The 27,554-nt window shown below is 49.1% G+C and overlaps 1 protein-coding gene across 2 annotated transcripts in view; it reads left to right on the forward strand.

Moving 5' to 3' along the window:
* Positions 1-27,198, forward strand: part of CYSTM1 (cysteine-rich transmembrane module containing 1) — a 40,253-nt gene extending 13,055 nt beyond the window's left edge. For both annotated transcript variants that reach the window (XM_014959673.1, XM_014959674.1), the window contains exon 3: positions 26,691-27,198. In XM_014959673.1, the coding sequence (XP_014815159.1) occupies positions 26,691-26,797 (107 nt within the window). In that variant the 3' untranslated portion in view covers positions 26,798-27,198. The remainder of the gene's footprint in view (positions 1-26,690) is intronic.
* The last annotated feature ends 356 nt before the right edge of the window (positions 27,199-27,554 follow it).

The following is a 27,554-nucleotide window of genomic DNA, read 5'->3' on the forward strand; positions in this document are numbered from 1 at the left end:
CTACCACCACATGGACTTGAAGTATAATCAGAGCTTTCCCTGGGAAAGCACATAGTTTTGGGATGGCTAACAAGCATTTCTCAGTACTGAGGGAGGAAAAAAAATTTCCTTGTATCCCATGTACAATATCTCTGGTTAGTGCAAGTGTCACTTTGCCACTTTAGCCACAAAAAAGGGATATGCCAGCAGAAGCTGAAGGGAGAGAGGGTCTGCTGCTTTGGACAGTCTGGTTTTGAGCCAGATCTGCTGCCTTGGAGGCTTAAAGGAGCTCAGACTGGATGGGGGAACTGATGACACTGAACATCCTCTGCTCAGGTCAGGTCTCCACTTGCAAACCTGTGGGCCAGCACAAATGAGTGGGCTGAGAAATTGGAGAGGACAAGTGGCTAAATTTGAGTATGTCTTTCACTGAGAGGCCAGGCTTAGACTGCAGAAGGAATCGTTTTGTTGTTAAACCTAAGCTAACACAACTGCAGTTCTGCAGAAGCAGCACCCTCACCCACAAACCAGAGTTCTTCTGGTAAGGTCTGTCTTTGAACTTCCTTCTTGTCCGTTCTCTGAACCCACCTTGGAAGCCTCCAATTTGCATTGCTTTTGTTGAAGTGGATGTAATGTGCGAAACAATTTATTAAAGTATAAAATAGTCAGGGCTATAACTTTGTGTTTGCAAGAGCTTTTCCTTTTTCTTGATGCTCCTTCTGTCAAATACCTTTTTCCCTGCCTTGCTTCTTTTTGGCCAAGTCTGTCAAAATGCAGCCTGATGCTTGTCCTGTGCCACTTTAACAGAAGTCTTCCGAGACAGCTTTCAATGAGGCTTTGTTTAATGATCACCTCCAGGAGTGTCTAATATAGAATGGATATCCCTAAAAAAGATAATTTTTTAAAAGTCTGTTATACTAATGCTATATATCTGTTGGTGTGGCTGAACCTCTAGTATAAAAAAAATTGACATCTAAATTTAATCAAGTCATTACAGTCTGCCTAGCTGGTCTCATGGGATTTAATGTGGCTTATCAGTTCTCGTGGTGTTTCCAAGCAGTTATCTGGGAAGAGCTACTGCATGGCGTTTTGCTCTTCTGGGTGATTTTGCTTTATCTAATGAATTAAGCTACTCCAAGTATTTCTGAACATTAGTATTTCTGAAGAAATGTGTGTCCACACTGAAAACTAGGAAATTTGCTATACTTTAAATTTTACGCTTTAAGTTGTTTACTGTGTAGGCAAACTGCAAGTAGGCTTTTATGTTGTGCATCGTAGCCAGTGTGCTGATGTGTGGAAGTACTTATGCATTGTATTTTGGTCTTGAGTGGATCACAAAGGTGGAAATAATTACTGTAGAGCTTTCAAAATCTGACCGTAAAGTAGCATTTCATGGTGACAGTATTTTTTGATCTATCGATTTGTGGCCTGTCTGGAGTAGCAATGTCCAGTTGGTCTTTGGAGAAGAAAAAAACCCTCGTATCACTTGCTGTCTGTATTAAAAAGAAAACTGCATCTGAGGTGTAACGGGAAAACAGCTTAAGCTTAGTACTGTTTTTGCTACCCACACTGCAGAAGAGCTTGTGAACTGCTGAGTCTTGTTTCAAAGGCTGCTATTGATAGACTCTTCAGGTTGAGCAGTGCTGGCGGGAGTTACTCTGCCTGTGCGTGGCATTTGTGCTGCAGCCATGCTTCTCCCCAGCCACAGCACCTGCTCCTCTGCGTCCTCAGGAGATGGGAGCTGTGAGCCCAGGCTGGAGAGTTTGGTCCCTCTTGTTGGGGTCACACTTGGCAAGGTAGGCAACATCTAGGCTGGAAAGGGAAAGTGGGAGCAGGGACAGGTATCCTGGGAAAAGTATAGGGGTGCTGCCCAGTTGTGTAGGGATGGAGTCGGGAAGGCCAAGGTGCGTCTGGGGTTGAACTTCGCATGGTATGCAAAGACTAATAAGAAGGACCTCTCCAGGTCTGTCAAAGGAAGGTCAAAGAAAGTGTACCCCCCTCTATAGCAAGACTGGGAAACTGATAACAACAGACAAGAAGAAGGCTGAGGTACTCAACAAATTTTTGCTTCAGTCTTCACTGGCAATCTCTCTCCCCACACTTCTCAAGTGGATGGACTGCAAGGCAGGGACTGGGGGAGCATAGTCCCTTCCAACGTAAGAGAAGGTCAGGTTTGTGACCACCTGAGGAACCTGAACATACAGAAATCTATGGGACCTGAGGAGGTGCATGCCAGAGTCCCAAGGGAACTGGCTGAGGTAGTTGCCAAGCCACTCTTCATGATAGTTGAAAACTCATAGCAGACAGGTGAAGTCCTTGGTGACTGGAAAAAGGGAAACATTGCACCCATTTTTAAGAAGGGCAGAAAGGAGGACCCTGGGAACTACTGACCTTGCAGTGACAAGCAGTGTCCCTCAAGGGTCTGTGCTGGGACCAATACTGTTTAACATTTTTATCAATGATATAGACAGGGGGATTAAAGGCACCGTCAGCAAGTTACCGTCACAGTCAGCCAAGCTGTGTGGTGTTGTCGATACACCAGAGGGTGTCATCTCTGGATGACATCATCCATGTCATCCAGAAGGACCTGGACAGGCTGGAGAGGTGGGCCCAGGTGAACCTCATGAGGTTCAACAAGAACAAGTGCAAGGTTCTGCACCTGGGCCAGAACAATCCTTGCCATCAGTACAGACTGGGGGTGAGGTATTAGAAAGCAGCCCTGAGGAAAGGGATTTGGGGGTGCTGGTGGATGAGAAGCTGGACATGAGCAGGCAGTGGGCACTTGCAGCCCAGAAGGCCAATCACATCCTGGGCTGTATCAAAAGCTACATTGCTAGCAGGTCCAGAGAGGGGATTCTTCCGCTTTACTCTGCTCTGGTGAGACCTCACCTGGAGTCTTGTGTGCAGGTCTGGAGCCCTCAATATAGGAAAGATATGGACCTGATGGAGCGGGTCCAGAGGAGGGCCACTAAAATGATCAGGGGGTTGGAGCACCTCTGCTACGAGGACAGGCTGAGGGAGCTGGGGTTGTTCAGCCTGGAGAAGAGGAGGCTCTGGGGAGACCTAATAGCAGCCTTCCAGTACCTGAAGGGGGCTACAGGAAGGCTGGGGAGAACCTGTTTAGAAAGGGCTGCAGTGATAGGACAAGGGGCAATGGCTTTAAGCTGGAGGGGAGCAGATTTAGATTGGAGATTAGGAGAAAGTTCTTTACTGTGAGGGTAGTGGAGCACTGGAACAGGTTGCCCAGATAGATGGTTGAGGCCCCATCCCTGGAGATGTTCAAGGTGAGGCTCGACGAGGCCCTGGGCAACCTGGTCTAGTTGGGGGTGTCCCTGCTGACTGTGGGGGGGGTCAGACTAGATGGCCTTTGGAGGTCCCTTCCAGCCTAGACAATTCTATGATTCTGTGATTTGATGACCTCTCAGCCCCACCTCTGTGCCTGGGAAGATCATGGAACAGATCTTCCTTGAAGCTAGTCTAAGGCACATGGAGGACAGGGAGGTGATTTGAGATAGCCAGCATGGCTTCACCAAGGGCAAGTCTTGCTTGACCAACCTAGATAACTACATCAGTGGAGCTAGGGATGAGGGAAGAGCTATGGATGTCATCTGTCTGGCCTTTGACACCATCTGTCACAATATCTTTCTCTCTAAATTGGAGAGATACAGATTTGATGGGTGGACTGTTTGGTGGATGAGGAATTGGGTGGATCTAGAGGGTGGTGGTCAACAGCTCAATGTCTAGATGGAGATTGGTGGCAAGTGGTGTCCCTCAGGGGTCTGTATTGAGACCAGTGCTGTTTAATATCTTCATCAATGACATAGACAGTGGGATCGAGTGCACCTTCAGCAAGTTTGCTGATGGCACAGGGCTGAGTGTTGCAGCTGATGTGCCTGAGGAATGGGATGCCATCCAGAGGACCCTGGACAAGCTCAAGAAGTAGGCTCGTGTGAACCTCGTGAGGTTCAACAACAAGTGCAGGGTGCTGCATGTGGATTGGGGCAACCCCTGGTATCAATACAGGCTTGGGGGTGAAGAGACTGAGAGCAGCCCTGCCAAGAAGAATTTGAGTGTAGTGGTGGGCGAAAAGCTGGACATGAGACAGCAATGTGCACTGGCAGCCCAGAAAGCCAACTGTATCCTGTGCCACATCAAAAGAAGCGTGGCCAGCAGGTCGAGGGAGGTGATTCTGTCCCTCTGCTCTGCTCTCATTGAGACCCCACCTGGAGTACTGCTGGGGGGGCCTCAACATAGGAAAGACGTGGACCTGTTGAAGAGGGTCCAGAGGAGGCCACAAAAATAATCAGAGGGGCAGAAGAGCTCTCCTATGAGGACAGGCTGAGGAAGTTATGGTTGTTAAGCCTGGAGAAGAGAAGGCTCCAGGAAGACCTTATGCTCCCTTCCAGTACCTGAAGGGGGCCTACAGGAAAGATGGTGACACACTTTTTAGCAGGGCCTGTTGCAATAGAACAAGGGGTAATGGTTTTAAATTAAAAGATGGTGGATTTAGACTAGATATAAGGAAGAAATTTTTTACAATGAGGGTGTTGAAGCACTGGCCCAGGTTGCTCAGAGAGGTGGCCTATCTCTGGAAACATTGAAGTTCAGGTTGGACAGGGCTCTGAGCAACTGGATCTAGTTGAAAATGTTCCTGCTCATTGCAGGGAAATTGGACTAGATGACCTTTAAAGGTCAAACCATTCTACGACACCTAAATGTTTGTTGGAGAAAGGTGCAGTCCAGAACAGTGCTGAACAACGAAAACAAGTATATTCCACTCTAGACCGTCATCACTCTCATGATGACAGTCGGAGTTGCAGAAATCAGCTTGCAGTTTAAGCATTAAGACTTAGTGGTCTTGACCATATGACTCCCATGTATTTCAGCACTGTAGAAGAGTCTTGAACCCCTCCAGGGCATCCACAACTTCTCTGGGCCAGTGTCTCACCACCCTTACAGCAAAGAATTTCTTTCTAGTACCTAATCTAAATCTCGCCTCTTTCAATTTAAAACCATTACCCCTCATCCTATCACTCCACTCCTTGATAGAGTTCCTCCCCATCTCTCCTGTAGCCCCCTTCAGGTACTAGAAGGCCACTATAAGGTCTCCCCAGAGCCTTCTCTTCTCCAGGCTGAACAATCCCAGCTCTCTCAGCCTGTCTTCATAGGAGAGGTGCTCCAGCCTTCTGATTATTTTCGTGGCCCTCTGGACCCGTTCCAACAGGTCCATGTCCTTCCTGTGTTGAGGACTCCAGAGCTGGACACAGTATTTCAGGTGGGGTCTCACGAGAGCAGAGTAGAAGGGTGGAATCACCTCCCTTGACCTGCTGGCCACACTTCTTTTGATGCAGCCCAGATGTGGTTGGCTTTCTGGGCTGCCAGCGCGCACTGCCAGCTCATGTTGAGCTTCTCATCCACAAGCATTCCCAAGTCCTTCTCAAGGCTGCTCTCCAGCCGTTCTCCACCCGACCTGCATTTGTGCCTGGGATTGCTGTGTCCCAGGTGCAGGACCCTGCACTTGGTTTGGTTGAACTTCATGAGGTTCATATGGGCTCACCCCTCAAGCCTGTCCAGGTCCCTCTGTACGGCATCCCTTCCACCCAGCATGTCAAACACGCCACACAGCTTGGTGTCATCGGCAAACTTGCTGAGGGTGGGTGCACTCTATCCCACTGTCCATATCTCTGACAAAAATGTTAAACAGCACTGGTCCCAATACTGACCCCTGAGGAACACCACTCGTCACTGGCATCCACTTGTGAGTGCAGCCATCCAGCCAGCTGCTTATCCACCAAGTGGTGCATCCATTAAATTGATGAATTTCCAATTTTGAGACCAGGATGTCATGTGGGACAGTGTCAAACGCTTTGCTTAAGTCCAGGTAGATGACGTCTGCTGCTCTACCCTTGTCTACCAGTGCTGTGGCAATATTGTAAAAGGCCACCAAATTTGTCAGGCTTGACTTGCCCTTGGTGAAGCCATGTTGGCTGCCACCAGTCACCTCCATATTTCCTGTGTGCTGTAACAGAGGTTCCAGGAGGATCTGCTCCGTGACCTTGCTGGGCAAAGAGATGAGACTGACCGGCCTGTAGTTCCCCAGGTTTTCCTTTTTCCCCTTTTTGAAAATGGGGGTTATGTTTCCCCTTTTCCAGTCAGCGGGAACTTCACCAGACTGCCACGACTTCTCAAATATAGCAGAAAGTGGCTTAGCAACTTCATTCGCCAGCTGCCTCAGGACCTGTGGATGGATTTCATCAGGTCCCATGGGCTTATGCACACTTACTGCATCTTGCAAGGTCTAATAACTGACTTGGCTGTTGTTCATTAGAAATAAATAACTTGACCTTTACTTTTAGAGCTGATAACTTACGTCCTGAGCCTGAGGGATGTTATCCTTAAGAGTAACTGATTCATCTCCCCAGCTCTGTGAACTGACTCTTGCTGATTTCTGTCTGGCTCTTTCCTGCTGTAAAAACTGAGGGCTGTCTTCTTGTCTGTCCAAGCATGAGTGCATGAAACACAGTCAATCTGCTGTTTGGTGTCACACAGTGACAAGGGGAACTTACCAGCATCAGGACAAAGCTGGCAAATGCACAGGAGTAGGAGCGTGGTGCCTGCGTGGAGCGTGATGTAAGGATCTGGGCCTTTTTGAGCAGTAGGGGCTTGCTTATGAGGAAGAGAATACCTCACTTCCCCACCAGTATTTTCATTATAGAATAATTTGGTATCAACTCGCATAAGGAAACCACAGTATCTACTGACTGGTCAGCAGGTACTTTCTTGTCTATGTAAATTAGAGGTGAAATGTAATGCTTTTGATAATGGTGTGCTTTAAAAATGGAATGATCCAAAGTACAAAGTGGCATACTAATTTTGAAAGCACTAGCTGATGTTAGCAATTTGCCCAGCTTAATTTCTCCCACCCCCCCTGAACTTCCCCGTCCTGCTGATACAAAACGTAATGGATGAGGCTATTCTGTGCTGTGCCAAAGAGAACCAGGCTCTGTCAGCAGCCTGCCTTGCAACCCAAGGCAAAGTTCAGTGTTGCATTTGACCTATTGTACCCACAGGGTGGAAATCTTACTTCTGGAAGTTGATTACTTGTAGCAGAGCCAGCTGTGATAAGAGCAGCAGTCACAGTGATGCTGCCTGCCTCCTAATGTTTGCCCAGCTGCAAGAATAAACAGGTGACCTAGATACAGCCACTGCCTTCTGCTAGAGGGGTGGATTTTCCCTCTTAGCAGTTTCAGTGTGGAAAGGAGGGGATCCTTATCGCTCTGCTCAGGCTCCCTGGTGCCTTTCAGTGATTATCCCTCGCTTCTCAAACCCTATCAAGCTGAGCCTTCCCCAGGAAAAGTTTATTTGGAGGGCAGCACATAGCAATTCCAGGAGACTTTCTCTCTGTATATTGACCCTTTCCAAGCAGTCTGTTGGAGCATTTAGTTTAACTGTTACTGTACTTTCAGGACCTGTAACTCTACAGACAACTGATGTCCTGCCCCCCAAAAAAATAAAAATCTCATTTGGCAATTTTCCTCTGATCTGCTTCTCATACTGTAGTATGTGTTAAAACCTGGTGTTCTTGTTCAGCTAAGATTGCTGTATCATACCTCCCTCTTGTCCCTGGCTCATGCCAGCTGACTGCACAAACAGGGGGGGCCGTTTACTGGCGAACAGTGTTGTGCTGGGGCTGGTGTCTGACCTTATATTTTCTGTTTTCCAGCCCCAAGGAGGGCATAATCTGAGAAGAGCCTGATGCAAAGAGAAGGATTTCCAAATTCAAGTGCTCTATCTGAAAACATGCTTCAGACAAACTGGCTAAACAAGATGAAGGCTGGCACTGTAGTGGGCAGAATTAAATGAGGCTGCCCTTCTGGGTAGCCAGACGTTTGACACTGTCCCTTATGACATCTGCCCCTTCTTGTCAGCTGGGCACCTGGCCTAGGTGAGAAGAAAATTGCGTAAAGCCTTTTTTCAGCACTGCAAGCACAGCACGGATGTGGTACTTGCCCTGGGGGGACTGTTCAAGGAGACTCCTTCTATCCTGAGTGACTACTCACAGTGGCACATTCCCTTTGCTTAAAAACCGGACTTTGTCCTTCCTCTCTGTCTCCCAGAACACTCTTGCAAGACCCTTGTAAGACTAAGTTTGTGCTGTGTAAATCCCTCCCAGCCAGGTCTTATTTAAATCTAGGACCTGTGCTGATTTTTAATGAAAACACTGACTCAAGCTAAGGAATATGCAGTCCTTAGCCCTGTTGTTGACTTGGTGGACAATGCCTTCTTGCTTTAACAGTAAATACGGATTTCACTGATTTTAAAAAAAATATTAGAGCACGTTCTCAAATTCTGTAGTTTTGGGAGATATCTCTGCATCTCTTGCAGTCTAGAAGAAAACCGAAAGGTCTGAAGCCCTGTATTTACTGTTCTTTTGAGGTGGAGGAATCTGGTTTCTTATATGACAAGTCTCCTGTGTGCTTTCTAACTGGGCACTGGGGAGAGCTGGCTGATGCCTGCTGACATCCTGCAGAGACTTGAGTACTTAGTACGCAAGGTATGCTTTTCCCCTCTCAGGAGTGCTGGTAGCCCTGCTTTTTAGAGACATTGAATCCTTCCTGGACACATCTATACTCCGTAAATGGGGTTTACTATGACTTCCATTATCTCAAAGATCTGCAAATACCATCCCTGTGTGCTTAGGTGAGGAAACTCCCCTCTTTCCCCGCCCTGAGCTCAGCTGCAAGAAAATCTGCTGCCTGGTTTATGATCAGACATCACCCGTGCTCAGAGCACATGCAGCGTGTGAGAGGGGAACAACTTCACCCTTGGGTGAAATGTGGCCAGTGCCGCATTGGCTCTGGAAAACCACTCAATTGGCACAGTAATTTCCCTGAAACATGTTGCCTGTTCAGCTCCCTGAAAGCTGAAACAGCTCTCTAGGGTGACCATAAGAGCTTCTCAGACTAGCAAGAACTGAAAGGCAGGGATTTTCCTAACCTGCTGGACACAGTTGTGCAGCCAGGGAAGAGGGCAGGTCTGATACCACCGGGGGTAGTTACAGATCAGTCGATTCTGCTCAAGTCTGGGCTGAAATCTGGCCTGGGTCAGCAGCAGCTGCCTGGTGGCAGAGGGGATTTGCAGGTGAAACCATCTGTATTCACTGGCAGTTTGCTTCCTTGTTTTTTTGCTCAGGTGGCTCTGGCCATAGAGCTGTGTTTGGCGCTGGGGATTGTGAAACTTGTTCTGAGAGTGTTGCAACTTTGGAAGTTTTTTGCTTGGAAGCGGGCTTTGGTATCTGTTTCAGGAGTGTGCTGAGGTATTTCCTGAAATCTGAACAGGAGTCAGTAGAGGCTGGGCATATGGTGAAAGCCTCTGGGCAGGGAGGAGTTGGTGGGCCAGGGAATGTGATGTGACAGGTGTGAAGCTGTAAAGCATGAGCAAATATCCCCCAGAGAGGAGAAAGAATAATTAAATGCTTTTCTTGCCAAGGGAATTAGATCTCATCTGTGGCCAGGCTCTGCCCTGGAGGTCTTGTGGGCAAGAGACATCTGAGGCTGAGATGAGCCTTGTTGGCAGCTAGTATGAAAGTTTTAGTTGAAGTCCCAGCGTCCCTGTTCCCAAGTCGTGCAGTCTCTTCTTCTGCACTTGCTGCCTGTGTGAGATATGCTCCAGGACACATGGCTGTCTGGAAGGTCAGGGCTTGGGTGTTCCTTCCTCCTGCAGTACTGGGTCTGTAGACCAAGAGTGTGTGCCCCAAAGAGTGGCTCAGATACACTTGATTTATTGTCACTGTCACCTCTGCATCCCTTAGTTGCTACTAATGCCCTTGTGCTGACTTTCCCTTCTCTGGCCTCCATCCTGAAGGGAGAGACTTTCACAGGACTTGGGTAAGAATGTTTTCAAGGTAGAATCAGATGCACAGACTGACTTAGCAATCTGCTGGAGGCAGCACTTAACCCTGTAAGAATTTATTATTAGAATGGTATTGTGCAGTTTTAAGCAAGACTTCTTGCTTGCTGGCTGGACAAGCGAAAACAAAGCTCTTGGTGCAGAAGGGACTTGTGATTAAAAAGCACTTTATTCACATGTGGGAAAAGGCTTATTGGTCCCTTCTCTGCTGTGTACTTCCTCCCGAATGAGAAGACTGTGGTATTAGTACTTCTGCTCTAAACAGCTGTTACTATGGAAAACAGCCATTCAAATACCACGGCAAGAGTTTTTGGTCTGCAGTAGCAGTGGTTGATAAACTGCTTGTTGCTACTTCCTCGTATGTGCTCCAGGCCTTGCTTAATAGGAGTGTAGGTATCTTGTTTGCATGCAGATTGGGTCTGCGTGCTAGCATACAGCTGGGGCTAAAGAAGAAGTGAACTCCCGGATGTATTGCTTTTCTCATGCTCTTGACTGTCTCGCCTTGGGAAGAGGAAGGAGTCCTCAGTGCTGGTGCTGGGCTGGAGGTGCGCACACCTCGCTTCTCCCCAGGCGCTGCCGGACTGGCTTGCCTGAAGTGAGCTCTTGCTTGCTGTCTGTCTGCCTGGATGTCATACCTGGAATACCTAGACAGGGCCCCCATGACATGCAGTAACACTTATGGGAGGGCTTGAAGAGCTTGAGAGCTCTTGGTTGCCATTGCTGCCTACTTTTTGGGAGGGTAAATTAGTACCTTAATGGTGATGACTGTGCCTAGGCCCCGGGACAGGATAGACTGTTTCTGTCATCAAAGCCAGTGTTCTTGTAGACCCACTGCTATAAGGAGCACTAAAGTCTACGGTCACAATTTTAGTTTATAGCAAAACAGGTGAAAAGGACTGCTCATGCCTTTCCCTCATGGAGCTAATGATTAACATATCAATTAGGTATGAGAAGAAACAAAATGTGTATGCTTAAGATAAAGCAGGCTGTACATGAAATAACAAGGTATTGTAGTATTTGTTTTAAAAACAAAGTGGGAGTTATTTGCACTGGATTGTGCAGGCTGGTACTGTGTGATTACAGGGAGTGCTACCCTTTTCAGGGGAAGCATGATTCATTGTGATCTGCGCTCTTTAAGGTTGATTAGAAGATGGGAGGGTCTGCGCAGCTTACACCCTCTACCATTCTGTTTTAGGAAAAACAATGGAAGCATCAAAAGCTGTGCCTAAACCTGAGTGCTGTCTAGTACCTCTGAGGGACACTGCCCTTGTTTCTCTTCTGTATCAGACTTTGAGTTCCAAAGTGCTAATGCGCATCTAATGTGCATCTGCTCGTGGTGGCAAGGACCCTGGCATGCCATGGGAGATCTTTAGAGTGCCTGACCTTGGACAAAAAGAGAGGCACAAAGCAGCTAATGAAGTCCCCAGTAATGCTCGCCTTAGCTTGGAGGCATTTAGGCTTCTGACAAGAAACATACACAACCAGCAGTTTCCTTAATTGTTGTATTTTGGGTTGGGGTTTTGCTGGCAAAGCTATTCCAGTAGAAAAGCTGTTAATGGAAAACTGCTGGTTGAAGTGAATTGGGAAGTTGGGTGGCTTGCATCAGTAGTGTGTTGTATGAGGCTTCCTAACGAAATAGTTTTAAGAGGACTGAGTGAGGCACTATGGGTTTTGTTCTGCTGTCTCTTACTGTGCTGTTTACAGGGGATCCTCTGCATTTAACATAGCCCTAACACGTTGACTGGGAAGAGTGAATAAAGGTGCTACCATGCACTCTTGGTTTCCTTGGGCACTTCTGTCGCTGTATCAGTGTTAGTGCTTTGAGGCTGATGTTCAGTTGTGCAGTGTCCAAGATGAGGATTGATATTGGATGTCTTCATCTTAATGAGAGGCTTGGCTGGGAATAGTTTATCCAGCCTTCCTTTGAACTGTTCTTTACCCAGTGCACTTTGCTAGCTGTAAGTGAATAGTTCTGTTCTGCTCTTCTCCTCTCTTGCCCCAACACCCAACTGGTCGCTGAGAAAAGCTTTTCAGCATTAATGCTGTATGACTGTGGTTTTTTAAAGTTTCTCTGGCAATTTGTCTCGTGATGGCGACAGAGCTACAACTTCTGAAGGATTGATGAAGTTTCAAAGAAAATGATCATTAAACTCAAACTGTAAGGGAGAGGTGGTTGTTTTTATTTAGTAGAGTATTGCCCAGGGGCTCTTGAAGTCTGAAAACTTTCGGTGGCGATTGTATTTCTTCTCAAACCACAGCAGCAGTTGACACCAGCTCCTGTGAGCTGGCAGTGGCAGAGAGCTGCCCTCTTGAGACTCTTGCTTTCTCTGGGGGAGGAACTCTGTGGTGGAAGGGAGCGACTTCTCAAGTGTGTTTTTCAAATGGTCATCTTTGGGGCTTTCCTTCAACTTGGAAATGGTAAAGTAATGTAACCCCTGCATGGGGAAAAACACATTGTTTTCTCAGAGTGTTTCTGCAGGAAGGTAGTTGTGCCACAATGTATTCCTGGTTTAAATGACTTCCATTTCTTAGCAGAAGAGAGTGAAAAGATGTGGTCTCTCCCTACTGCTGTTTCACTGTTTCTAACAGGAAAGCACATACCTCCAAACCCATGGTGAGTCCTGGAAAGCTCTTGACGCGGCTGCTGTCCCTTTTTCTGCCCCAGTCCTGTCCCAAATCACTAGTGGGCAATTGTTCCTGTGTATCAGTCAGTTCAGTGCAGAGCCTCCCAGCACATGCTGCCGGCAGCAGGGCCGTGCAGGCAGCCAGAGGTGCTGGCTGGCTGGGGAGGAGCAATGCCCACTGCTGCCATGAACCACTTGTGCTGAGGGAGCATCACGCGAGTGGCCACGCAGCACAAGTGCCATTCTCCCTCTGCACAGCCCGGATTTGGAATAGCCTTTTTGTTGAATATTTCAGCAAGTGTTTCAATAGCAGCGCTTTATATATGCTTTGAATGTGCTTTGTCAGTGCATCCTTGGCACTTGGCTGTAGTTTAAAACTTCTAATGGAATAATCATAAGTACTTCAGGCAAACTTTTCTTGTATGCCTGGAGTCATGGACAGCTTGCTATAAATTGCACAGGGTGGCATCCATTTCAACTCTGCTTTGGGGTGGGGAAGGTTATACAGTCCCATCTTCCAGCAGAGTATGCAATTAGACTCAATTTCACAGACTTCTTTGCAAGTTGGCAACTAACCAACAAAAGCCTTGACTGGTTTGTGTGCTGTGATGGAGGACTGACAAGTCTCCAATGTTAGTCTACCACTTTAAAATAATGTGTGTCTTTTGTATGCCCCAGCATTGCTCCTCGGTATCTTAGGGCTGAGCTGCCAGAGAGTAACACTGCTTTAGCAGTAAATGTCAGTGGTGTGAGAGCTCTTCCCTGCATGGTGCCTTTGCTGCAGCTACAGATATGGCCACCTTCAGCCAGGTGAAGATGGGCTTGACCGTGGGGGCCAAAACTAGTAACTGCCCCCCAGCCCGTGGTTTGTGTTGCGGTGACATGGCCTCCTCTGGTCGGCAGATGCCTGCTGGCAGCCAGCTAGGTGTGCCTGCACTTGGTGTGAAGTGCCAGCCTTTGTGCTCAGAGAAGAGGGTGCTGTTGGCCTGAGAGCTCAGTCCATCCCAGCTGCTTCAGCAGGGGAGCTGAGGGCACTCCCGGAGCAGTGTAACCTTACCCCGGTCACCAGATTTGGGACTGTCACATGCTGCAGAGCTTTTTCTGGGGCAGGGAGGGGTGTCAGGTTCCCCTGGGTTTCACTCAGTCTGAAGTTGCAAGGACTTGCTCTAGAGGCAGTTCTGTGGTATCTGTTCTTGCTGGTGTTTTCCAGAGGTCAGAGTCACCCTGCTGCCTCCAAACCACCAGGAAACAGGGCTCCCCTAAGCATCCTCCCAGCCCCCTTCTGCTGCATGGATCTGGATGTCTCCAGGACACCGTGGCACACCTTTGGGTGTAGCAATGCTCTGGCAGCAGCAGTATCTAGCTCTCCATGGCTATGAAGCAGGACAGCTTGAATGGCACCTGGCAGCTGGTTAGAAACCAGAGCTGCCTCAGGGCTCCAGCATAAGGAGCTGGTTTGGGAGCTTCCTGAGAAAGCACCCTTGGCTGTTTGCTCTGAGGGGTGGCAGGAGCCAGTGAGCACCTTCTCCCACCTGAATGCTGGCAGGAGAACGTGGCTGGTACCCCATTCTGGTGAGGATCCCTGGCTATCGCTGCCTATGGTATCTGCGCTCTGCCCTGCCCAACAACTGCATGACATTGTCTTAAGCAGGACTGTTGGAACATTTGGTATGAGTTTTGCCTTTGCTCATTGTGACAGGGCCTTCTCAGAAGAAACAAAAGCACCAAAGCTTGTTCAGAGCTCCTGGATCCACCAGGGGAAGAAAAGCCAGAAGGTTTTTCCCAGCCTGAAACACACCAGTGCCTCCTTTGGCCCTTGCAAGCTGAACTCTCTCTCTGTGCAGCTCTGCCCTGCGGTTCCCCTTCCCCAACAGCTCCGTCCTGTGACTGGGTTTGCACAAAGGCAGTGTGTGACACCAGGGCTCACGTCTCTTCTTGTGGCTTAGTATGTTAAGCCAGACAGAAGGGCAGTGCTGTCTGCTGCAGGGAAGAATGCTGTGACACACTTTTTAGCAGGGCCTGTTGCAATAGAACAAGGGGTAATGGTTTTAAATTAAAAGATGGTGGATTTAGACTAGATATAAGGAAGAAATTTTTTACAATGAGGGTGTTGAAGCACTGGCCCAGGTTGCTCAGAGAGGTGGCCTATCTCTGGAAACATTGAAGTTCAGGTTGGACAGGGCTCTGAGCAACTGGATCTAGTTGAAAATGTTCCTGCTCATTGCAGGGAAATTGGACTAGATGACCTTTAAAGGTCAAACCATTCTACGACACCTAAATGTTTGTTGGAGAAAGGTGCAGTCCAGAACAGTGCTGAACAACGAAAACAAGTATATTCCACTCTAGACCGTCATCACTCTCATGATGACAGTCGGAGTTGCAGAAATCAGCTTGCAGTTTAAGCATTAAGACTTAGTGGTCTTGACCATATGACTCCCATGTATTTCAGCACTGTAGAAGAGTCTTGAACCCCTCCAGGGCATCCACAACTTCTGGATCTAGTTGAAAATGTTCCTGCTCATTGCAGGGAAATTGGACTAGATGACCTTTAAAGGTCAAACCATTCTACGACACCTAAATGTTTGTTGGAGAAAGGTGCAGTCCAGAACAGTGCTGAACAACGAAAACAAGTATATTCCACTCTAGACCGTCATCACTCTCATGATGACAGTCGGAGTTGCAGAAATCAGCTTGCAGTTTAAGCATTAAGACTTAGTGGTCTTGACCATATGACTCCCATGTATTTCAGCACTGTAGAAGAGTCTTGAACCCCTCCAGGGCATCCACAACTTCTCTGGGCCAGTGTCTCACCACCCTTACAGCAAAGAATTTCTTTCTAGTACCTAATCTAAATCTCGCCTCTTTCAATTTAAAACCATTACCCCTCATCCTATCACTCCACTCCTTGATAGAGTTCCTCCCCATCTCTCCTGTAGCCCCCTTCAGGTACTAGAAGGCCACTATAAGGTCTCCCCAGAGCCTTCTCTTCTCCAGGCTGAACAATCCCAGCTCTCTCAGCCTGTCTTCATAGGAGAGGTGCTCCAGCCTTCTGATTATTTTCGTGGCCCTCTGGACCCGTTCCAACAGGTCCATGTCCTTCCTGTGTTGAGGACTCCAGAGCTGGACACAGTATTTCAGGTGGGGTCTCACGAGAGCAGAGTAGAAGGGTGGAATCACCTCCCTTGACCTGCTGGCCACACTTCTTTTGATGCAGCCCAGATGTGGTTGGCTTTCTGGGCTGCCAGCGCGCACTGCCAGCTCATGTTGAGCTTCTCATCCACAAGCATTCCCAAGTCCTTCTCAAGGCTGCTCTCCAGCCGTTCTCCACCCGACCTGCATTTGTGCCTGGGATTGCTGTGTCCCAGGTGCAGGACCCTGCACTTGGTTTGGTTGAACTTCATGAGGTTCATATGGGCTCACCCCTCAAGCCTGTCCAGGTCCCTCTGTACGGCATCCCTTCCACCCAGCATGTCAAACACGCCACACAGCTTGGTGTCATCGGCAAACTTGCTGAGGGTGGGTGCACTCTATCCCACTGTCCATATCTCTGACAAAAATGTTAAACAGCACTGGTCCCAATACTGACCCCTGAGGAACACCACTCGTCACTGGCATCCACTTGTGAGTGCAGCCATCCAGCCAGCTGCTTATCCACCAAGTGGTGCATCCATTAAATTGATGAATTTCCAATTTTGAGACCAGGATGTCATGTGGGACAGTGTCAAACGCTTTGCTTAAGTCCAGGTAGATGACGTCTGCTGCTCTACCCTTGTCTACCAGTGCTGTGGCAATATTGTAAAAGGCCACCAAATTTGTCAGGCTTGACTTGCCCTTGGTGAAGCCATGTTGGCTGCCACCAGTCACCTCCATATTTCCTGTGTGCTGTAACAGAGGTTCCAGGAGGATCTGCTCCGTGACCTTGCTGGGCAAAGAGATGAGACTGACCGGCCTGTAGTTCCCCAGGTTTTCCTTTTTCCCCTTTTTGAAAATGGGGGTTATGTTTCCCCTTTTCCAGTCAGCGGGAACTTCACCAGACTGCCACGACTTCTCAAATATAGCAGAAAGTGGCTTAGCAACTTCATTCGCCAGCTGCCTCAGGACCTGTGGATGGATTTCATCAGGTCCCATGGGCTTATGCACACTTACTGCATCTTGCAAGGTCTAATAACTGACTTGGCTGTTGTTCATTAGAAATAAATAACTTGACCTTTACTTTTAGAGCTGATAACTTACGTCCTGAGCCTGAGGGATGTTATCCTTAAGAGTAACTGATTCATCTCCCCAGCTCTGTGAACTGACTCTTGCTGATTTCTGTCTGGCTCTTTCCTGCTGTAAAAACTGAGGGCTGTCTTCTTGTCTGTCCAAGCATGAGTGCATGAAACACAGTCAATCTGCTGTTTGGTGTCACACAGTGACAAGGGGAACTTACCAGCATCAGGACAAAGCTGGCAAATGCACAGGAGTAGGAGCGTGGTGCCTGCGTGGAGCGTGATGTAAGGATCTGGGCCTTTTTGAGCAGTAGGGGCTTGCTTATGAGGAAGAGAATACCTCACTTCCCCACCAGTATTTTCATTATAGAATAATTTGGTATCAACTCGCATAAGGAAACCACAGTATCTACTGACTGGTCAGCAGGTACTTTCTTGTCTATGTAAATTAGAGGTGAAATGTAATGCTTTTGATAATGGTGTGCTTTAAAAATGGAATGATCCAAAGTACAAAGTGGCATACTAATTTTGAAAGCACTAGCTGATGTTAGCAATTTGCCCAGCTTAATTTCTCCCACCCCCCCTGAACTTCCCCGTCCTGCTGATACAAAACGTAATGGATGAGGCTATTCTGTGCTGTGCCAAAGAGAACCAGGCTCTGTCAGCAGCCTGCCTTGCAACCCAAGGCAAAGTTCAGTGTTGCATTTGACCTATTGTACCCACAGGGTGGAAATCTTACTTCTGGAAGTTGATTACTTGTAGCAGAGCCAGCTGTGATAAGAGCAGCAGTCACAGTGATGCTGCCTGCCTCCTAATGTTTGCCCAGCTGCAAGAATAAACAGGTGACCTAGATACAGCCACTGCCTTCTGCTAGAGGGGTGGATTTTCCCTCTTAGCAGTTTCAGTGTGGAAAGGAGGGGATCCTTATCGCTCTGCTCAGGCTCCCTGGTGCCTTTCAGTGATTATCCCTCGCTTCTCAAACCCTATCAAGCTGAGCCTTCCCCAGGAAAAGTTTATTTGGAGGGCAGCACATAGCAATTCCAGGAGACTTTCTCTCTGTATATTGACCCTTTCCAAGCAGTCTGTTGGAGCATTTAGTTTAACTGTTACTGTACTTTCAGGACCTGTAACTCTACAGACAACTGATGTCCTGCCCCCCAAAAAAATAAAAATCTCATTTGGCAATTTTCCTCTGATCTGCTTCTCATACTGTAGTATGTGTTAAAACCTGGTGTTCTTGTTCAGCTAAGATTGCTGTATCATACCTCCCTCTTGTCCCTGGCTCATGCCAGCTGACTGCACAAACAGGGGGGGCCGTTTACTGGCGAACAGTGTTGTGCTGGGGCTGGTGTCTGACCTTATATTTTCTGTTTTCCAGCCCCAAGGAGGGCATAATCTGAGAAGAGCCTGATGCAAAGAGAAGGATTTCCAAATTCAAGTGCTCTATCTGAAAACATGCTTCAGACAAACTGGCTAAACAAGATGAAGGCTGGCACTGTAGTGGGCAGAATTAAATGAGGCTGCCCTTCTGGGTAGCCAGACGTTTGACACTGTCCCTTATGACATCTGCCCCTTCTTGTCAGCTGGGCACCTGGCCTAGGTGAGAAGAAAATTGCGTAAAGCCTTTTTTCAGCACTGCAAGCACAGCACGGATGTGGTACTTGCCCTGGGGGGACTGTTCAAGGAGACTCCTTCTATCCTGAGTGACTACTCACAGTGGCACATTCCCTTTGCTTAAAAACCGGACTTTGTCCTTCCTCTCTGTCTCCCAGAACACTCTTGCAAGACCCTTGTAAGACTAAGTTTGTGCTGTGTAAATCCCTCCCAGCCAGGTCTTATTTAAATCTAGGACCTGTGCTGATTTTTAATGAAAACACTGACTCAAGCTAAGGAATATGCAGTCCTTAGCCCTGTTGTTGACTTGGTGGACAATGCCTTCTTGCTTTAACAGTAAATACGGATTTCACTGATTTTAAAAAAAATATTAGAGCACGTTCTCAAATTCTGTAGTTTTGGGAGATATCTCTGCATCTCTTGCAGTCTAGAAGAAAACCGAAAGGTCTGAAGCCCTGTATTTACTGTTCTTTTGAGGTGGAGGAATCTGGTTTCTTATATGACAAGTCTCCTGTGTGCTTTCTAACTGGGCACTGGGGAGAGCTGGCTGATGCCTGCTGACATCCTGCAGAGACTTGAGTACTTAGTACGCAAGGTATGCTTTTCCCCTCTCAGGAGTGCTGGTAGCCCTGCTTTTTAGAGACATTGAATCCTTCCTGGACACATCTATACTCCGTAAATGGGGTTTACTATGACTTCCATTATCTCAAAGATCTGCAAATACCATCCCTGTGTGCTTAGGTGAGGAAACTCCCCTCTTTCCCCGCCCTGAGCTCAGCTGCAAGAAAATCTGCTGCCTGGTTTATGATCAGACATCACCCGTGCTCAGAGCACATGCAGCGTGTGAGAGGGGAACAACTTCACCCTTGGGTGAAATGTGGCCAGTGCCGCATTGGCTCTGGAAAACCACTCAATTGGCACAGTAATTTCCCTGAAACATGTTGCCTGTTCAGCTCCCTGAAAGCTGAAACAGCTCTCTAGGGTGACCATAAGAGCTTCTCAGACTAGCAAGAACTGAAAGGCAGGGATTTTCCTAACCTGCTGGACACAGTTGTGCAGCCAGGGAAGAGGGCAGGTCTGATACCACCGGGGGTAGTTACAGATCAGTCGATTCTGCTCAAGTCTGGGCTGAAATCTGGCCTGGGTCAGCAGCAGCTGCCTGGTGGCAGAGGGGATTTGCAGGTGAAACCATCTGTATTCACTGGCAGTTTGCTTCCTTGTTTTTTTGCTCAGGTGGCTCTGGCCATAGAGCTGTGTTTGGCGCTGGGGATTGTGAAACTTGTTCTGAGAGTGTTGCAACTTTGGAAGTTTTTTGCTTGGAAGCGGGCTTTGGTATCTGTTTCAGGAGTGTGCTGAGGTATTTCCTGAAATCTGAACAGGAGTCAGTAGAGGCTGGGCATATGGTGAAAGCCTCTGGGCAGGGAGGAGTTGGTGGGCCAGGGAATGTGATGTGACAGGTGTGAAGCTGTAAAGCATGAGCAAATATCCCCCAGAGAGGAGAAAGAATAATTAAATGCTTTTCTTGCCAAGGGAATTAGATCTCATCTGTGGCCAGGCTCTGCCCTGGAGGTCTTGTGGGCAAGAGACATCTGAGGCTGAGATGAGCCTTGTTGGCAGCTAGTATGAAAGTTTTAGTTGAAGTCCCAGCGTCCCTGTTCCCAAGTCGTGCAGTCTCTTCTTCTGCACTTGCTGCCTGTGTGAGATATGCTCCAGGACACATGGCTGTCTGGAAGGTCAGGGCTTGGGTGTTCCTTCCTCCTGCAGTACTGGGTCTGTAGACCAAGAGTGTGTGCCCCAAAGAGTGGCTCAGATACACTTGATTTATTGTCACTGTCACCTCTGCATCCCTTAGTTGCTACTAATGCCCTTGTGCTGACTTTCCCTTCTCTGGCCTCCATCCTGAAGGGAGAGACTTTCACAGGACTTGGGTAAGAATGTTTTCAAGGTAGAATCAGATGCACAGACTGACTTAGCAATCTGCTGGAGGCAGCACTTAACCCTGTAAGAATTTATTATTAGAATGGTATTGTGCAGTTTTAAGCAAGACTTCTTGCTTGCTGGCTGGACAAGCGAAAACAAAGCTCTTGGTGCAGAAGGGACTTGTGATTAAAAAGCACTTTATTCACATGTGGGAAAAGGCTTATTGGTCCCTTCTCTGCTGTGTACTTCCTCCCGAATGAGAAGACTGTGGTATTAGTACTTCTGCTCTAAACAGCTGTTACTATGGAAAACAGCCATTCAAATACCACGGCAAGAGTTTTTGGTCTGCAGTAGCAGTGGTTGATAAACTGCTTGTTGCTACTTCCTCGTATGTGCTCCAGGCCTTGCTTAATAGGAGTGTAGGTATCTTGTTTGCATGCAGATTGGGTCTGTGTGCTAGCATACAGCTGGGGCTAAAGAAGAAGTGAACTCCCGGATGTATTGCTTTTCTCATGCTCTTGACTGTCTCGCCTTGGGAAGAGGAAGGAGTCCTCAGTGCTGGTGCTGGGCTGGAGGTGCGCACACCTCGCTTCTCCCCAGGCGCTGCCGGACTGGCTTGCCTGAAGTGAGCTCTTGCTTGCTGTCTGTCTGCCTGGATGTCATACCTGGAATACCTAGACAGGGCCCCCATGACATGCAGTAACACTTATGGGAGGGCTTGAAGAGCTTGAGAGCTCTTGGTTGCCATTGCTGCCTACTTTTTGGGAGGGTAAATTAGTACCTTAATGGTGATGACTGTGCCTAGGCCCCGGGACAGGATAGACTGTTTCTGTCATCAAAGCCAGTGTTCTTGTAGACCCACTGCTATAAGGAGCACTAAAGTCTACGGTCACAATTTTAGTTTATAGCAAAACAGGTGAAAAGGACTGCTCATGCCTTTCCCTCATGGAGCTAATGATTAACATATCAATTAGGTATGAGAAGAAACAAAATGTGTATGCTTAAGATAAAGCAGGCTGTACATGAAATAACAAGGTATTGTAGTATTTGTTTTAAAAACAAAGTGGGAGTTATTTGCACTGGATTGTGCAGGCTGGTACTGTGTGATTACAGGGAGTGCTACCCTTTTCAGGGGAAGCATGATTCATTGTGATCTGCGCTCTTTAAGGTTGATTAGAAGATGGGAGGGTCTGCGCAGCTTACACCCTCTACCATTCTGTTTTAGGAAAAACAATGGAAGCATCAAAAGCTGTGCCTAAACCTGAGTGCTGTCTAGTACCTCTGAGGGACACTGCCCTTGTTTCTCTTCTGTATCAGACTTTGAGTTCCAAAGTGCTAATGCGCATCTAATGTGCATCTGCTCGTGGTGGCAAGGACCCTGGCATGCCATGGGAGATCTTTAGAGTGCCTGACCTTGGACAAAAAGAGAGGCACAAAGCAGCTAATGAAGTCCCCAGTAATGCTCGCCTTAGCTTGGAGGCATTTAGGCTTCTGACAAGAAACATACACAACCAGCAGTTTCCTTAATTGTTGTATTTTGGGTTGGGGTTTTGCTGGCAAAGCTATTCCAGTAGAAAAGCTGTTAATGGAAAACTGCTGGTTGAAGTGAATTGGGAAGTTGGGTGGCTTGCATCAGTAGTGTGTTGTATGAGGCTTCCTAACGAAATAGTTTTAAGAGGACTGAGTGAGGCACTATGGGTTTTGTTCTGCTGTCTCTTACTGTGCTGTTTACAGGGGATCCTCTGCATTTAACATAGCCCTAACACGTTGACTGGGAAGAGTGAATAAAGGTGCTACCATGCACTCTTGGTTTCCTTGGGCACTTCTGTCGCTGTATCAGTGTTAGTGCTTTGAGGCTGATGTTCAGTTGTGCAGTGTCCAAGATGAGGATTGATATTGGATGTCTTCATCTTAATGAGAGGCTTGGCTGGGAATAGTTTATCCAGCCTTCCTTTGAACTGTTCTTTACCCAGTGCACTTTGCTAGCTGTAAGTGAATAGTTCTGTTCTGCTCTTCTCCTCTCTTGCCCCAACACCCAACTGGTCGCTGAGAAAAGCTTTTCAGCATTAATGCTGTATGACTGTGGTTTTTTAAAGTTTCTCTGGCAATTTGTCTCGTGATGGCGACAGAGCTACAACTTCTGAAGGATTGATGAAGTTTCAAAGAAAATGATCATTAAACTCAAACTGTAAGGGAGAGGTGGTTGTTTTTATTTAGTAGAGTATTGCCCAGGGGCTCTTGAAGTCTGAAAACTTTCGGTGGCGATTGTATTTCTTCTCAAACCACAGCAGCAGTTGACACCAGCTCCTGTGAGCTGGCAGTGGCAGAGAGCTGCCCTCTTGAGACTCTTGCTTTCTCTGGGGGAGGAACTCTGTGGTGGAAGGGAGCGACTTCTCAAGTGTGTTTTTCAAATGGTCATCTTTGGGGCTTTCCTTCAACTTGGAAATGGTAAAGTAATGTAACCCCTGCATGGGGAAAAACACATTGTTTTCTCAGAGTGTTTCTGCAGGAAGGTAGTTGTGCCACAATGTATTCCTGGTTTAAATGACTTCCATTTCTTAGCAGAAGAGAGTGAAAAGATGTGGTCTCTCCCTACTGCTGTTTCACTGTTTCTAACAGGAAAGCACATACCTCCAAACCCATGGTGAGTCCTGGAAAGCTCTTGACGCGGCTGCTGTCCCTTTTTCTGCCCCAGTCCTGTCCCAAATCACTAGTGGGCAATTGTTCCTGTGTATCAGTCAGTTCAGTGCAGAGCCTCCCAGCACATGCTGCCGGCAGCAGGGCCGTGCAGGCAGCCAGAGGTGCTGGCTGGCTGGGGAGGAGCAATGCCCACTGCTGCCATGAACCACTTGTGCTGAGGGAGCATCACGCGAGTGGCCACGCAGCACAAGTGCCATTCTCCCTCTGCACAGCCCGGATTTGGAATAGCCTTTTTGTTGAATATTTCAGCAAGTGTTTCAATAGCAGCGCTTTATATATGCTTTGAATGTGCTTTGTCAGTGCATCCTTGGCACTTGGCTGTAGTTTAAAACTTCTAATGGAATAATCATAAGTACTTCAGGCAAACTTTTCTTGTATGCCTGGAGTCATGGACAGCTTGCTATAAATTGCACAGGGTGGCATCCATTTCAACTCTGCTTTGGGGTGGGGAAGGTTATACAGTCCCATCTTCCAGCAGAGTATGCAATTAGACTCAATTTCACAGACTTCTTTGCAAGTTGGCAACTAACCAACAAAAGCCTTGACTGGTTTGTGTGCTGTGATGGAGGACTGACAAGTCTCCAATGTTAGTCTACCACTTTAAAATAATGTGTGTCTTTTGTATGCCCCAGCATTGCTCCTCGGTATCTTAGGGCTGAGCTGCCAGAGAGTAACACTGCTTTAGCAGTAAATGTCAGTGGTGTGAGAGCTCTTCCCTGCATGGTGCCTTTGCTGCAGCTACAGATATGGCCACCTTCAGCCAGGTGAAGATGGGCTTGACCGTGGGGGCCAAAACTAGTAACTGCCCCCCAGCCCGTGGTTTGTGTTGCGGTGACATGGCCTCCTCTGGTCGGCAGATGCCTGCTGGCAGCCAGCTAGGTGTGCCTGCACTTGGTGTGAAGTGCCAGCCTTTGTGCTCAGAGAAGAGGGTGCTGTTGGCCTGAGAGCTCAGTCCATCCCAGCTGCTTCAGCAGGGGAGCTGAGGGCACTCCCGGAGCAGTGTAACCTTACCCCGGTCACCAGATTTGGGACTGTCACATGCTGCAGAGCTTTTTCTGGGGCAGGGAGGGGTGTCAGGTTCCCCTGGGTTTCACTCAGTCTGAAGTTGCAAGGACTTGCTCTAGAGGCAGTTCTGTGGTATCTGTTCTTGCTGGTGTTTTCCAGAGGTCAGAGTCACCCTGCTGCCTCCAAACCACCAGGAAACAGGGCTCCCCTAAGCATCCTCCCAGCCCCCTTCTGCTGCATGGATCTGGATGTCTCCAGGACACCGTGGCACACCTTTGGGTGTAGCAATGCTCTGGCAGCAGCAGTATCTAGCTCTCCATGGCTATGAAGCAGGACAGCTTGAATGGCACCTGGCAGCTGGTTAGAAACCAGAGCTGCCTCAGGGCTCCAGCATAAGGAGCTGGTTTGGGAGCTTCCTGAGAAAGCACCCTTGGCTGTTTGCTCTGAGGGGTGGCAGGAGCCAGTGAGCACCTTCTCCCACCTGAATGCTGGCAGGAGAACGTGGCTGGTACCCCATTCTGGTGAGGATCCCTGGCTATCGCTGCCTATGGTATCTGCGCTCTGCCCTGCCCAACAACTGCATGACATTGTCTTAAGCAGGACTGTTGGAACATTTGGTATGAGTTTTGCCTTTGCTCATTGTGACAGGGCCTTCTCAGAAGAAACAAAAGCACCAAAGCTTGTTCAGAGCTCCTGGATCCACCAGGGGAAGAAAAGCCAGAAGGTTTTTCCCAGCCTGAAACACACCAGTGCCTCCTTTGGCCCTTGCAAGCTGAACTCTCTCTCTGTGCAGCTCTGCCCTGCGGTTCCCCTTCCCCAACAGCTCCGTCCTGTGACTGGGTTTGCACAAAGGCAGTGTGTGACACCAGGGCTCACGTCTCTTCTTGTGGCTTAGTATGTTAAGCCAGACAGAAGGGCAGTGCTGTCTGCTGCAGGGAAGAATGCTGCTCAGATGAGGAGGGTAAATGATGAAGTATCAGGATGTCCAGCTGCTCCCGGCAGTGCGGGTTGGGGAAGGAAAGCAAAACACTCTGGGCAGCTCAGCTCAGCCAGCTTCTCCCTGGGCAGCAGGACACAGGTCCCTTCCTTCCCAGTGCTGCGCAGGCGGTGACTGCTGTGGCCCCGTGCTCTGGGCACGGACCAGCCGCCTGGTGACAGTTTGCACTGCACGGAGGTGTACGGGAGCCAGCGGACCTGGATCACCTCACCGAGGAGAACAGGCAGTGAATAGAAATCTGCTGCTATAATGCTGTGTAAGGTGAAACACTAAAGTCTTCATGCTTTTGAACATGAAGCCCTTTCAAGTCTTCCACGCATGGTCCTGAGTGTGAGTTTGGGGCTGCGGGCAGGTAGGAGGGAGCAAAGTCCTGTCTGCCTTGGGACAGATTCCTCCTTTGACTGGGATAGGTCTGTGGTCCACCCTGTCACAGGGATGAAATAGGCTCTCTTGGATTGCAGGAAGAAGCCAGGGTGCTGGGCTCACCGGTCTGACGTGGCTCTGCACTCCTTGCTGCTGTGGCAGTGCTGTGGCCCTGGGTGTGGGGAGGGGATGAGGCAGCGTCCCCTGATCTGTGGCACTGCCCAACAGCCCCTCAGGCCCCGGTGGGCTTCTGCTCAGAGGTGCCTGCTTTGGCTCCGCAGGGGCAGGCAGAGCCTGCGGGAGCAGAGTATGTGGCACCTCTTCCTGCTCCAGCACAGCATGTCACAGCACTGCAGCACCTGCCGCCTCCTTCTGGGGCTGGCTGGAGAAGTGCTTTGCCTGACATTTCTGGAGCCAGGGTACCCCAGGCTGTGACTGAATGCTCACAGGCAAAGCCCTGGAGGGAAGGATGGGAAGCGGGGCCGTGCAGTGGCTCCTCTGGAGCACAGCAGAACCCTCCCAGCCGTATTCCCCTGGGCAAGGGGGAGGCAGCCTGAGGCTGGGGAACAGCCCCTACCTGAGGGCAGGCAGTTGTGGGGGCTGTTCCTCTCTCTGCCCACCCCTGACGGTGGCAGGATTTTGGTGTAATGTAAGCTAGAGCACATCGTCCTCCACCCATCGCTCTTGAGAGGGGAACAACGTTTTTCTGAGCATGCTGTGCTCGGAATCAGGCTGTGGGAGGGCTGGGCTGATGGCCTGAGCCTCTCAACACCACGTGTGCAGCCACGCGACTTACAGCACCAGCTGCCTGCTTGGGTCAGACTCCTGTGTGAGGGCACATTTCCCACACAGACCACAACAAACAGACCTAAGGAAGCTTTAGGGAAGGAAACTGCTGCAGTTCTGGGTGTGATAGCCCAAGCTCCACGAGGGCAGTGGGGGAGGCAGGGAGGCACAAGTGCTCCCAAGGGGCAGCTCACTGGGAGCAGACACCATCCAGGCTGAGCCAGTTTTCTCGATCAGTAACTGTGCATGGCATAACAGAAATCTGGTCCTGGCTGACCTGAACCGGCTGCTTGTGTTGAGATCATGACGTTGTGCAGTCCCAGCAGCGTACGACCGGCTGCGGAAAGAAGTGCTTCTCCCAGGACCCTTCCTGCCCAAGGGGCTGCAAAACCCAGCACAGCAGTTCGGCACCTCCCCTCCCTCGAGTGCTCGCCTGTGCTGTCTCCAGCAAGCCTGGGCTACCTGGAGTGAGCGTGGGGACTCGGAGGGGCACCGCAGCTGTGCTGGGGCGGCAGAGGCGGGTGGTGGGATGCTGAGGGCATTGTGCGCTGCTCTTTGACTGACCAAGCTCTCCTGTCCCCGCAGTGTACGTGGTGGAGGAGCGGCGGAGGGATGACACAGGCGAGAGTGCCTGCCTGACAGCGTGCTGGACCGCGCTCTGCTGCTGCTGCCTGTGGGACATGCTGACCTGACGCCTCTGCGGCCGCGTCCTGTACCTCTCACTGAGTGCTATGCAGGCTCCCCACTCCCGTCCCAACTTCTTTCTGTTACTGTAATCAACGCTCTGCTTTGCACAGCCACGAGTTCCCGTCTGTCCGTCCTAGCGCCTTGTTGGGGTGGGGGGTGCACTCCTTTATTTTAGTAACGGAGAAATCCCTTTTTAACATTTCTAAGACTTTTGTTGTAACTTTGAAGAATGTGCTAATGGTATATTTCAGCCAAAGGCATTCTGATGAAATGTATATTTATCAGTGGAAATTTTCCTAGTCCTAGAAATGAAGACATATGCAATAATTAAAGGCAATGGTTGATTTTCTTTGCTAGGTCCTGACTGTTTCAATAAATTTCTGCCGTAGAGGGTGTGCTTACCCCATCGCTGTCTCTTCTCAGCCTCCTGCATACACTGACTCTGCAGCAGCAATGATGGACTTCGCTTCAAGCTGCTTCACTGCAGAAGTTCCTGCCTCAGCTCCTCTATGGGGTCTGGACCGGGGGCGTCTGGCCCTGCTCTTACCACCATCTGGGGGCTTTTCTGCAGCAGCCTGGTCCATGAGCCCTGACAGCGGCTGGGCTGGGCAGGGGTGGAGCACCTGTGTCCAACACTGCCACCACCTCTCATCCCACACCCAGCAGCTCAGGGCTGGACATGCAGGTCCCCTTCTGGGACCGGGGGCCTCTCCAGCAGCTCCTGGGATGGCTGCCAGAGAGCTGGGGGAAGCGCACGCAGAG

This window comes from Calidris pugnax, unplaced genomic scaffold (assembly GCF_001431845.1).
Source record: "Calidris pugnax isolate Ruff unplaced genomic scaffold, ASM143184v1 scaffold418, whole genome shotgun sequence".
Classification (NCBI taxonomy): domain Eukaryota; kingdom Metazoa; phylum Chordata; class Aves; order Charadriiformes; family Scolopacidae; genus Calidris; species Calidris pugnax.